This window comes from Morone saxatilis, unplaced genomic scaffold (assembly GCF_004916995.1).
Source record: "Morone saxatilis isolate NCDOM2014 unplaced genomic scaffold, NCSU_SB_2.0 Contig23, whole genome shotgun sequence".
Classification (NCBI taxonomy): domain Eukaryota; kingdom Metazoa; phylum Chordata; class Actinopteri; family Moronidae; genus Morone; species Morone saxatilis.
In genome coordinates, this window is record NW_023339796.1 from 19,633,310 (window position 1) to 19,647,146 (window position 13,837).

The 13,837-nt window shown below is 42.2% G+C and overlaps 1 protein-coding gene across 1 annotated transcript in view; it reads left to right on the forward strand.

The window, feature by feature from the left end:
* The window catches only part of LOC118334823, a gene marked incomplete at its 5' end in the record, with an annotated part of 80,875 nt that overhangs the window by 65,359 nt on the left and 1,679 nt on the right, over nt 1–13,837 (forward strand). The window contains 6 exon segments of the mRNA XM_035670896.1: nt 2,039–2,160; nt 4,891–5,008; nt 7,972–8,292; nt 10,459–10,666; nt 11,895–12,384; nt 13,546–13,810. Of these exon segments, the coding sequence (XP_035526789.1) occupies nt 2,039–2,160; nt 4,891–5,008; nt 7,972–8,292; nt 10,459–10,666; nt 11,895–12,384; nt 13,546–13,810 (1,524 nt within the window).

Here is a 13,837-nt window from a genome sequence, read left to right on the forward strand (position 1 = left end):
TTCCTTGTATGTCTGGTGCATGTGAAGAATTGACAATAAAGCTAACTTTGACTTTGACTTTGATACACTTGGTGCTCTTGTGAGTATTCATGGTAGCAGGTGTTAGTGGGACTGACTCAAAATAAACTACAGTACCCATGTTCACAATATGAAAATAACATATATCATAAGGTATATCAGACAGATGCACAATACTTTATAACAGGATCAATTCATTGTTGATTTTGGTCTTTTTGTGGGATTTGTTGACACATCACAAAATACAGAATATCAACAGCAGGGCTGTGTAATGCCAAGGATCTAGCACTACGAGACATATCACAATACAGGGGTTACAGTTCAATATATTGCGATACTGTAAGCAAGCTGATGTATTGTGATTTAAAAAAAAAAAATCACATTTTAGGAAAACTGGCATAGTATAGAGAACACACACACTATCTAAATTAAAACAGTGGGATCTGCATTTGTATCTATCACAGCCCCAGTAACATCCAACCCACATCACTGCTATTTAACAGTTGGGGGATACAGTGTTTTTTAGAATCTATACAATATCAGAAATCATAATATTGCAACACTCAAGTGTATCGATATTTTCTAAATTTCCATAATCAATCAGTTTTTGTGCCTGGACCAAACCAAAAAGGTCAGAAAACTGTCTAATTTAAATCATCTTAGTGGTTATATGTGTTTTTGAAGGCACTGACAGATGTTGTCTTCCTGCTGATAGGGGTTCCAGATTAGAAAATGCTCATATGGGTCATTTTGGAAGGCAATGACAACTTATTTTCTTGTTTAGTGTTTAATTTCAAATGAACACCAACCTCCTGCTGAAGTCTGGATAAGTTCTAATAGTCTTTTTTGGTAGGTGACAAGCTATTATTTGGATTTTCTCCCCAGACCTAAAAAACTCAATCAAACTGGATGGTGTGAAAGTATTGTTGTAGAATGCTGTTCAGTGGCCGCTGTGTGCAACGGAGGGAAAGTTGTTTTCCTGCCAAGTCTTGTTCTGGACAAAGTTAATCTTTACTTAAAATCTACTCAGGGCTCCTTGTGACAGCAGTGTTGGTTGGGCTGTGGAGGCAGCACAGTGAGTGCCTGTCTTGAATAATGAGCTCTATCTAATAAACAGACTGTCGGAGGCTGTGTTGACATAAAGCACAGTAGGAGCTCTGCCATGGCCACAGGCAGGCCAGCTCACCCGGTGGCATTACGGCAAGAGCTCATTTTCAGCTTTTCAGCGAAAGGAACCAGTCGCTGTCATCCATGACACAATGTTACTGCTCTAGGTTTGAGAACATGGTGTGGGAGTGTGTGTGTGTGTGTCTTAGTTTACAGAAAGTGTGGCCCACTGTGCTGCAAGGTTGCCTGCTTAGATAAATGAGAAAGATGTATGCTTGTGGGCCTGGATTGTGTGAGCACTACACAAGAGCAGCCTAAAATGTAATGGTGAATGTTTAGCTCTCAGAGTGTGACTGTGTGCGTTTCAAGCGTCTCTGGGAGAACTTCATGTTCGAGTGTGTGTATATCCAAGTGAATGGGGTGTGGGAGACCCTCTGCCAATCCATTTAAACTGTGCCCTTGTGTAAGTGCATGCAGATTGACTGCTTTCTACATCCCTCCTCTGCTCCCTCACTCTCTCTTTCTTAAAAAACACACACACACACTTGACGCTGTGAGATGCTTTGGCTAAGAATGGAACAGTTTGATGTGGAAAAATGACTGCTATGGAAGCATCAGTTGTACTCCAGCTGGGAGCATGTGAGCTGTAACACAAGCCAAATGAAACCAAATGTACTACTGTATATTTAGCCAATTGTGTGTTCGCTAATGTGATCTGAGTGCTGTTGAAGTTTTTTGACAAAAGACTGAAATGCTTGATCTCACCTATGAGGACAATTGAATGGATTTAATGGAGTGCAAACGTGCACCTGTGTGTGTGAACACACTGTTTGCTGCACTCCCAAGTACATCTGTCTGCAGGCATCTTAAAGTGCTGTATTGTAAGCTGCCTGTTTCTGATTTTCTCTTTCAGACAATCCCAGCCAGGTGTCCAGAGTTGTGCTTGCAGTAGAGACATTAGATCTGAATGACAATGCACCCGAACTGGACAGACAATACACAACGGCATTGTGCGACTCATCCTCCATCGGGCAGGTCAGTATGTGTTTCAGTGACCTGATGTCACTGCATTTGTCTGCATGTACAGTTCTGTCCCGAAACTACAATGTAAAGTCCTTATGTGTAAAAAAATATTTTTAATAGCATCTTTACAGCATCTTTAATTGTTATGCTGGAACAAGCTTTTGTTTGTATGAAAATGGGACAATCCCAGTGGAAATTGGTGCAGTGTATTTCCTTTTCCAGCGCAGGAACATAACAAAACAGAATTTGACGTATAGCCATTGTCACAGTTTCTGCTTTTGTTTCCATGCTGCTCCTCTGCCTTGGGAACTTGGGGACAAGTTCCTGGAACTAAATTTTGGCACTGTTCATGTGGTGATACTACATGCAAGTTCCAGATACTTTCGGCAGGGTAAAAGATTGTAATTTATCAAGAAGAGAAACTTGTTCCGAAGCCTCACAAGGTTCTTAAAAAGTTCAGGTTATGGGATGCCCTAGAGCAGAGGTTTCCTAAGTGGGAGAAGGGCCCCAGAAGGGGGCTCCAAACCGTTTCAAGCTAGACTCACCGGTAGAGTACCAGCACTTGTGATTTTTGTCCACTTTTTTTGTACCCTTACATCTAATCACGACCTCCTGGTGAGTCTAGGTTTGCACTCAACCGCATAACGGCAGATTTTGTTTTTCCCCTTGGCAACCGCAAATACCTACTCTGCCTTTGACAGGCTAGAATTTGTTGCCTTTGTTGGTTTGGTTGGTTAGTGTCAAGCCTTGGCAATCCAGGGCAGCGAATGGGGTGGGTCTCTCTCTCTCTCTCTCTCTCTCTCTCTCTCTGAGGAAATATTGGTGGGAACAATATGTCCTTGGTAAAATGGATAAAAAAGCTGAAAGCATTGGGGTCAGGGTATATTGTTAGAGGTTGTGTTGAAATAGGCTAATAGCACGATTTTTGGTCCAATTCAGGCACTGACCATGAGCATATACATTCGTGGTTTTCAGTGACATATCTCTACAACTATTGGAGTAACTGCCATTAAATGTCTTACACACATTTAAGTCCCCCCTTAGGATGAACTGTAATAACTTGAGTGACCCCCTTACTTTTCAAGCAGCGCCATCATCAGGTTAAATTTGGGATCTGACCAATACTTTGGTTCATGATTAAATACCTGCAAAACAATTGATATTACCATAAGCCTCAGCTATGCTTTGTGTTTATTCCACTAATCATGCTAACAGGCTATGCTGATATGCCAATAAAATGTTTTTTCTTGTTTTGTATGTCATGTATAAACCATATATTATGATGTACTAAGGTACTAGCATAAAATAACATATACAAATATTCATAATCAATCCGGATGTTTATGTTACTACAACATGGCCAATCTGTAAACTCTTGTCAGACAAGGAGTCAGGAACGAGATCCACGCTGTTAGTTGTCAAGCATCAAATTTATTTATTTCAAACAGTGATGTCTCCTATGAAGAAACATACAGTACAGTGCCTTCAAAGCTGTTTCAAGTAAGGCAGCATATTATTCAAAGCCATGCGTATTCAAGTATAGGAGCATATACAGTGCCGTGGTACTAATCTGTTCAGATATGGCAGCATACAGCTACAGTGTGCCCATTCACCATGTAGGCAGGTGAATCCTCCATGGCCTGTTATCGGAATGCAGCAGCTATTCACATTGTAATTAAACACGAGCCTCCTCTTAGACTGTCTCCCTCGTTCCTGCCATCCGTCTTGCTTTATTTGTGTTCCTGTCTATTTTTCTGCATCATGGTGCTCTTATTCGATCCTATCTCAATTATAGAAATCATCTCTGTGCTCCTCAATCTCTCCCTGGAAACCATCCCTTGCTCTCTTTTTTGTTTCTCTCCTCCATCCTCAGTATTCCATGCTGGCTCCACCGCCATAATTTGGTATCTTGGCCCATCTGTTGTTTTTGCTGGTGTTTTCATTGCTCTGCTTGTGTCTTTGTTGTTTCGCCACTAAATCTGTGATTCTATGGCAACGGCGTTGATTTGTTTTCGCCTGTGATGTTCATGTTTGTGTTTGTGTATATTGTTGTGTGAGTGAGCGGGAGACAGTTCAAGAAAGGAAGATTATGATATCTTCAAATATGTTAGGGCTGTGTATGCACGTCTCTGTATGACAAGTCATTAGCCAAAACACGTTTGAATATTCACACACAGCAACTGATAACATTATGCGACTATACATAACAAATCTTCTCAAGGCCTAGAGACACTGACTGGCTCAGAGAGCACGCAGCAGCCATCATCCCATACACTCAGTCTCGTAACTAGCACTCGAAAGCATTTCTGAAAGAACGTCTTGCATAATGACGACCGGAGTTTTTTCATTAAAAAGAAATTACCCATCAGCTTAGACCGCCGGAGATTTTTTTCTTAGATTAATTTGGTTACGATTGTGCAGATGCTATTACTAAATTGAAAGCCACGCTGCACTGTATTTGTGAAAGGCGATTTATGTCAGGCGCAGTTATTTATACGGCGTGAGTATCAGACACAGTTCACTTGTGTCTCTGTGCTAATTGTTTGGCTTGTTTTGATTCCTGCTGACGTCGGCTAATGGTTTGTAGCTAAAAGCACTCTCTGTGTAAGTGTTTCTCCCATTACCTTCCTTTCTCTTCTCTCTGCTCTCTGTGCTTTCCCTCCCTCCACACCCACACACACACACACATTCTCACCCTCCCTTCACCAAATCTCCTCTGCTTTCTCTATCTCTCTGTTTCAGGTGGTGCAGGTGTTGCGGGCGATTGATAGAGATGAGGGAGGGAATGACAGCACTGTGTATTTCAGCATCCCTCCGGAGTCCAGCGCTGCCCTCAACTTCAGCGTCAGGGACAGTGGTGGTAGGCACTCAATCTTTCCCTCTCTCTGTGTATCTCTTAATTCCTTTTTTTGTTCCCTAGGCAGACACATATTGTTTTTCCCCCCACTTTTTTAAGGCTCTTAATCCCACATTTTCTTTCCGCCTTTCTCTTTCCATGTTCGTCTTTTCTCCTATTCTCTCTTTCTTTTACCCTCCTCTCAAACCCTCTTCCTCTTCTCCTCCCTCTACCTCCTCCTTCCCTTTTTCTGTCTCTGCCTCTCTCTTGTACCATCCATCTCCCAACTCTGGTGGCCACATTGTTTTGCTTTGTTATCCTCCTCTCTTTTATTCGTCCCTCTTGTTTGCCTTCCCATATCCACTACATCCATCTTCCACCCCCACCCAGCACCCACCTCATATACTTACTGTTTCCAATGAAAAGCTTTTGAAGAAATCTGAGCTGCTTCATTTAATTCACTTTAACTCAACTGAATTTAGCTACTTAGTATTTGTTTCTGGTACATTCTCAATCTGCTTTCTTTACCCTTTCCTACACAAATACACACACATACTGTATATAGAGTGCAAGTACACACTGACATACTCAACAATGTTCACACATGTTGGGCTTGTTGATTCAAGGAAGTCATGTACTCCTGATTATTTGCAACCCCTAAGCATCAAATCATACATGTTAAGGGTTGTTTGTGCTGAGTAAAACTTAAAATAAATAATAAAACAAGTTAGAAAAAAAAAGATTTCTGCATGCAACAACAAATATGTACTGTACTGTGGTATTGTTTGCAGTCAGTGTTTCACAACAAAACACGTTGTTTGTATCCTTGAGGCCTAACACAGATGCTGAATAAAATATAAAACATTTGCAAAGCTAAAGTTTTTTAATACTATGCTCTACAGTAGTACATTCCAGATTAAATCAGCAGCAGTCTTCTTCTTTTTTTAACCCTTTGCTCTTCTGCTGCACGCTTTGATGCATTACAGCCACGGACTGTCAGTGGAACAGCGTGAGGCTTACACCTTACATGTACTACATATTTGCATTCCTGCCCTCTGCAGCTGGCATAAATACATATTAAAACATCGCTCCAACAGTGGAGACAGTGAAAATACCTTTATTATTATGTCCAATATACTTGGTTGAATTCATCAACCATGACATATTAGCTAGATATGTCAGTTGTATATCAAGCTGTAGTAAGACAATTTGTCCCAAATACAGCATATTCACTTCTAAAAAATGTTTTGCAAAAAAAGCTGTATTTATTGGTTGTTTTGGCCACTGTGGGGCAACGCAACAAAACACAACACTGACACATTTTCACCTTAAAAAGTGTGGGATACACATCCAGCAGCATTAGCATTTATCTGAAGTCTTTCCGTTCACCAGACCAGTGTTGGATATTCAATGTCCTATGAGCTTTGTTTGGGTCTTCACCTTGCAGCTAAATTCTCCACTATGTCTGTCTGCTGTTCGGTGCTGAGCAGGTAGCATAGCCTACAAAGGGTTTATCAGAGCTTTTCACTGACAACAGCTGCCTGCTGTGGTTGGAAATGAGGTTGATAACAATTAAGTTGCAGGTCACAAAACTAAGAGAATTAGCTAAAAAAAATTTGTGATAATTCTCTGTGGGATTAGCATGATGAAACAGTTCATAGAAAAGGTGCCTTGATATGTGTATTCTGTGCCTTGGCTGCGCACACGTCCTCTGTCATATCGTAACTGTCTACTGAAGATATTATTTTCTGATATCTAATGTCTGATAGTCATATTTAATGATGATTTGCAAAATTCCATTAGCTGGGGAGCTTAGTACTGATAGGCTATCGCTTGCGCCATTGGCCTGCTAATTGTTCCTAAACTTGGCAAAACCACGAGGAGCGAACCTGCTCTGGTTGGACTGTGGATCAGGAGGATAAACTTGCTGACATGTGGAATCAAAGGCCTCTTTGATGTGTCATCCAACAGAAGAACAGAGAAAAAAAGAACATGTTCATGTTCTGTTCTCGTATGGCCAGCTTGTCTATGTTAAAAAAGATAATGATTTGATCTGTGATTTGGATCAGAGAGAAAAACTTGGACATGTTTATATGACTTTGCAGTGCCTTTCATGCTTATTAAATATTTTCCACTCTATGTTCATGTGCCCTCTTTTGTGTGGGCTTATTTTTTGTAGCCTTGTGCATTTCATTTTGAAGAAATCTAAAAATAACTTCTACACAGCTCTTTTGCCCAAAAGTAAGAGGAGACGGACCAATAAAGGGCCATTAGCTCTTGCATAGTTGCTGCTCTCTGTCCTAAATTGTTTCATGTGAGCCATTTGCAAAAACTGAAAGATATGTGGCCTTTTGATGAGTTCTATACGTAAAAACATTCAAGCATTGTGCGAAACTTGATGCTTTAGATGTACAGTCTCTGTCCGTGCATACTATATATTTATATTTTGGCACTATCAATCAGGTATGGTGTGAGCCAGCAGGTATGAGAGTCTTTGTATTAGACAGTACTCCTATATAAAGGATATAAAGGCAGTAGTTTTGCATGTGAAAGTATCTAAGATTTTATGTTTCGTATTCAGTTGGGAGCCATTAATCATGAGTGGCTGCGGGTAAGAGTTGGATACCCTAACTGAGACTCTACAGCAGATTCACCCTGTTTGCCCAAATTAATATCATTGTTATTCTGGTGTAAGACATTGTAGCTTCAATGCTGGGGAAAACGTTCTCAAATGAAAGGAAGTGTGAAATGAAATAGTAATAATAACAGAGGAAGATGGACTCCAAAGTTAGATCTTTCTCATTCTTTTGTGGTACAAATCAATCACCAATTGATTGGAACCACACATTTGCAAACATGAGCACAGTCAAGTTTGAGGATAATTTCACCATTATACTGTCCGGCTGCCAATCAGCACAAGAACAAATTAAAAATTGCACTATACAGTTTACAATGGATGAATGATCTTCCTCTCTGTCTTCCTTCAGGCCCCACAGCCAGCCTGGTGCTGCTGTCCCAGCTCCAGCCGCTGTCCCGCTCTGCATCCTCTACCCTGACGCTCTACGTGCCGCTGGTCCTGAGGGACGGCACGTCAGGCCTCACCAGCACTGGGACGGTCACAGTGTCCGTCTGTCCCTGCCTGAGAGGAGGGGCACGGGCCGGGGAGAAAGAGAAGGACAAACAGACCGAGGGCGAGTGGGACTGGGAAAGAGAGGCAGTGTGTCTCCCTCAGCAGTCCACACTGCCTTCCCCTGGGCTCAGTACTGCCGCCCTGCTGGCTATCCTGGCTTGTGTTGCTACGCTACTGGGTAAATAGTCACCATAAGACAATAACAACAGTAAAAAAATTGTAATATAAATATTTTTTGTCCATTTAAAGACCCTTACTTATACAACCTATATCATGTTACTATAGAGCATAGTATTATTTATACAGTAAAGTAATATCATTAAGATTTCCTGCATGTAAAAGAGGTTAATGCTAATCTACAAATAAAAAGATAAGTAAATAGTGTTCAGGGCTGTTTACCCTCCACTACATCCCTGGATGCTTAATCTGCATATGAAAATAATGAAAGCAGCAGCGTAAATATTTCTCTTAGTCACAGCTGCTCAATAGCGGGGGTTTACTTTTCCTCGCAATTTTGGTCCAGTTATCTCCTCTGGCAAGGTCAGCACTAATCACTCCTAAAATAACAATTCTGAGTGATTATCTGGGCCCTCCAGTTTTTGATAGCGGCATAATAAAATGTCACTGCCACCTTTGCAGAAACTCAAATGCTCAATTGGATAATGTCTAGGTGCTGAGAAGGCTTTGGCTTGTGGCCAGCATCATTGTCATTTCTATTCAGTCTGTTGGATCACTACTCATGCCGTGTTGATAGGGGCATTATCATTCTGGAAGAGACCAGTTCAATCAAGAAAGAAACGCAACACGGCGTGAAGGTGATCATGCAGCGTGCTTTTGGCGGAGTTTAGAATTTAGTTCTCTAAGTGGCAAGGGCACCCGGAAATTCACACAGCGTTAGAGCATTCACCTCAAGTTTGTAGCTTTAAAATAGGGCTAGAAATTGGTTCCAGCACAATTTTGTTTTTCTTGTCTACAAGAGGTCCAAGCTAATCCCGAACTGGGCCCTCCACAAAATGCCAAATGTTCTTACAGAAGCTTTGACAACAGCTCCATCAGGATCCCATCTGGTTATTAAAAAGGGGCTTGGCATACATAAGGCGGATATCAAGCCATTTGGTAACCACTCTTCATGCGAGCCTGTTGTATAGAGGCTTGAAGAGAGAGAAATACATGTTTGTCATGGCTTGAAGGTGATCCCTTAAATTGATATGAAAGATTAGAGTTTTCCCACTCCTTTCAGGGATCATTAGATTAGTTCAATGGAAATCAAATAATGCAACCTCCAACAATATTAAGGCTGTAGATTTACTGCAGCAGCTTAACCACATCCACAGAGAGAAGCTGGCATGTACAGTATATGCGCACAGTATGCACATACACCAAGACATAGAAATAGACGTATTTCAACCTGGCTATAGCTATAACTATAGCTTACTAACTACAGTCATACACAAACTTATACCAAAGGCAAGGCAAATGTCATTAGCTATCCTTGTTATTTTGTGGGGCTACAACTTTCTGTGGAAGAACTGGAACATCCACCCATTGGGAACCAAGATGCTAGTATATCATACAGATGCCGCCACCTGAAATTGCTGGCTGGTCCATGACAGGTCCATGCTTATCTGAATGGAATGAATGGATATATCCGGCTGGCAGCTGGTTGGCAGCTGGGTGGGGGTGGCAATTCTGAGTGACTGGTACAATTATAATTTATGCAAGTCATATTCAGATAGATGTTCCCCGGGCCGTTATGGATTGGGTCCAGTATTTTGGTCCCATGAAGACCTGGAGTCTTCGTACAAGTATTCCCTATATTCCCTATAACTATATAGAAGTAGATTATTTCTCCAATTTAAACACAATAAACATATTGAGTTTAACAACAGTTCTTGTCAAATAGCAGACCAAATGCTTCTGGGTGGACTATCACAGGTAGCCTTGTAGGACAACTGTCGAGGAGCAACTATAGCTTGGTTCTTTCCCTGCAGCCCGGGGTCAAATGTAGCTCTCTGCTTTGGGATAATGTGGAATAAGAATCATGAAGCCATGGGAGAGTATAGCGTCCATTTGCCTGGCTGGAGCTCAAAGTCAATTACACAGTGGAGGCATGCATCCTGCTGATATGATATACCAGCCCTCTAACCCAAGGCTTGGTCTGTATTTCTATTGTCTCTGTGTGCCTCACCTCTTTGTCTGCCTGAAATTTTCTCCCTTGCTCACTCGTCCTCCTTCCCTTTATTTCCCCTGTGACTTCTGCCCCCTTCTCCCTTGTTCATCATTCTTTTTCCAATTTCTCTCCTATGCCTCAATATTCTTTATTCCTGCTGCCACCCCTCTGCAGCGGTGAGTGCCCTGTCATTGTCGCTGCGCCGTCAGAAGCGTGACTCTCTGTCACCGTTGGAGGAGGACGACGTACGTGAGAACATCATAACGTATGATGACGAGGGCGGGGGCGAGGCCGACACTGCTGCCTTTGACATTGCCGCGCTCCAGAGTGCACCACACAGCTCACGCTCACGTGGCTATCGCACACTAGACAGCAGGAATGTGTAAGTAGGCAGAGGGAGTGCGTGGGAGAGTTTGTTTCCATGTGGCCATACATATACAACAATTGTTGTCTAATTTCATCAAACCACATGGCTGGCCTTTTGTTACACGCTTAAAGGAAGTCAGGGAGGAAACAAGTACCCCTTCAAAGTAAAGGCTTTATCTCAGTCCAGCACTTAATTGATCAGCTTAAGGAACTGATCAAGCCGTAACTTCCAGGTCATATTAAGGCACCGATCAAAATGCTGAGACAGAAGGCTATCAAGCTTTGCAATCCTCAGAGACCACTTTGTTGTGCTCATTTTGTTAAAGCTCGTTTATGTTCTGCTACATCAGAGAGCAGTTCGCACCCACTTTGATGTCTTTCTGTGAAAAATTGTTATTGCCTTTGGACTAATAATTAGCTCAGATGAATTCACGCAAGCCATATGGGGAGGCCATAAACAAGTACAAAGGCTGCTTTTAGTTTATCGAAAATTGCTTCTCGCAATTTATGGAGGTGGACACAACAACATGGGAAACCTTCTAAATTCTAATGCAATCCACTGCAATATCCCTGCAATAAATACTACCTTTGTGAAGTTTTTATTTTTGTTGACACTGTGTCACGGAGGAGTGGATAGTTAAACTTTATGGTAACTTTGAAGTTGTAGTTTGTGGTTCTGTTGTACAGCATATCCACCAAGTTTATTCTTGAATTTCTGTTAGCTTGTCATAGGGAGTAATAACAGTCCTGTTATGTCTTCTGTGGCTCTGGAGGGAGCTTTCTTAAGTCTGTGAAAGTAACCCTGATGATGTTTCCAGGGTTATCTTGGATTGGGCTTGGAGACTACACATTTTTAACAGAAGGCGTGCATCACAAAAGTCAGGATATCTTGGCCTGAACTTTGACTGTCTGACTTAAATTCTATCTACAGAAGCCCTCACCCAACCTTATGCAAGAGAAAACTATATCACTGGACCCCGTTAATGTTATTAGGCACACCTGGGTGTACAAAAAAAGAAATATCCTACAATGTGGATATATTGCTACACAGTACAACATCACAAACCACGGTTTCAAAAATGCTGTCAAAACCAGAGATATTGTCCTGGTGTGTGTGGCACCAGGACACATTATCACACCAGAGACTTTTATTTCCTGTCACTGACTTTTGTTCACTGGCAAATAAAGTAAATATGGCATTTACCTGACTAAGTTAAATGGAAATTTTGCCTTGTGTCTTGCAGACGTTACGCCCAGCGTAGCCAAGACAAAGCTCGCACCTATAGCTGGGCTCAGAATCCGGGTGTGGATCACAACTACACAGGACCAGGAGGACCTCTCTATGGTCGCCTCTGTTACAGCAGCCACACATTACCTGTTCTCCGCCGCACACCAGGGGGAACATTTGAACCAGGCCTGGCAGAGCTGGGATACCGCTTTCCTGGAGGCCAGCCAGATCACTCTCTGGTAATCCAGAACCAAGGGGCCATGGTAGGGCCAATGGAGTCTGGGGCAGTGTACATAGCTCCCACAGACCTCAGCACGGGAAGCCGAACGGGGAGTCGTACAGGAAGCCGTGACGGGACTGCACCCCAGAGTGGGGTAAGCACGTCAGATGGAGGAACACCCAGGACCAGTGACAGCCAGGAGAGAGGAGCGGGGGCAGGAACTGCAAGCAACTGTACAGATGGGAGCAATGAGGACAAGATGAACCACAGTCAAGATGTGGACTGGGTAAGGATTACAGTGACCCCACTTTCACACCAAACATGCAATTCTGGATCACAGTTCAGCTTTGAGTTAATCCTAAATATGCCACCTGTGTCCAGGGGCATTCTCACATGTATAATAGGCAGGAATTATAATGCCTCCAATTTTGATGTAGAGAAAAATAGAGTCAACAATTTGGTGCACTCTAAATTCAAGGATTTATGTAATTCTACTCTTCAATCCAGTCTACCCGGTCCCCAGGGAGATAATGGAGGATGCCAGGTTAGAAGATTAATGCTGTTATTTTCCACATAGCAATGTTGTCTGTAGCATCCAAGTTAGCCGTTTGGTAGGACGTACTATAATGCTTTAGATAATGACGTCCTACAATCTACACTGTGCAAATAATATGTACATGCACATTTGGTGTGAAACTGGAATATAAATGAATTGATAATCCATTAAGTTCTGTACTGTAACACAGTTTTATACATGGATGGATGGATGGATGGATGGCTTAATGTTTCAGGAAGCAGAAAAAGTGATAGATGTCGCATAGAATAATAATTATGAATTAAAATTGAATAAATTACATAATTAATGATAGATGGCTGCATTGGAGAAAGTATTAAAGATGAATGAATTACTTAATTATTCAATTAAATGAGCAAATGAGTAAGTAAGAAAGTAATTAAGCAAATATAAAATAATTATTAAGTTTGCTTTCAACCTAACGTACTATATTATTGCAGTGATTGCAACAATATAATATTTTTTTCTCTCCACGGTAGCAGAAATGTCCAGGACAATGTTTGGGAAGATGATGATTCAGACATATCAGCACATTTATATCCTGCTGTTCATTATCTTTTCTATGTTTTGTTTTATTTATTAGGCCATTGCAAGGCTCTCTGGCCCTTCCTTTATTTAATTTTCAAATATTTTATCTCTCGATCACTTCCCTCTCCATCCCCCTCTCACAGTGCAGTGTTAGCTCATTTTAGTGTCCAATTAATATCTATGGCTTCTTCCAACTCTGCTTTTCCTCCACTCTGTTCTGCTCAATGTCTGCCTCTCCTTCGTTTCTCAATCACTTTTTATCATCCCCCCCATCTCTCTGCTTTTATTATTCCTCTTATTAAATGATCCTTCACCCCATTTTTTTGTGTTGACCAAACCTAACAGTACCACACCCTACCCCAGCCCCGAACTGAAACCACTCGTGCTCGCCTACGTTCCCCCCAGGTGCAGTCGGAGACGTTACCCAGGGAGCATAACCTCGTCATGACCCGATCCGGCTCCATGATGGGCCAGGGTCACGGTGCAGGAGGCTGGGTGTGCGACTCGGCTACCCTCCCCATGGCAGGACGTAGGGCCTCCCGCTCCGGCTTGTCCCCAAAGCGCACAAGCTCTGGCCAGGCTGAAACTGACTCCAGTGGAGGAGGAGGAGGTGGTGGAGGAGGAGGAGGAGGGGGAG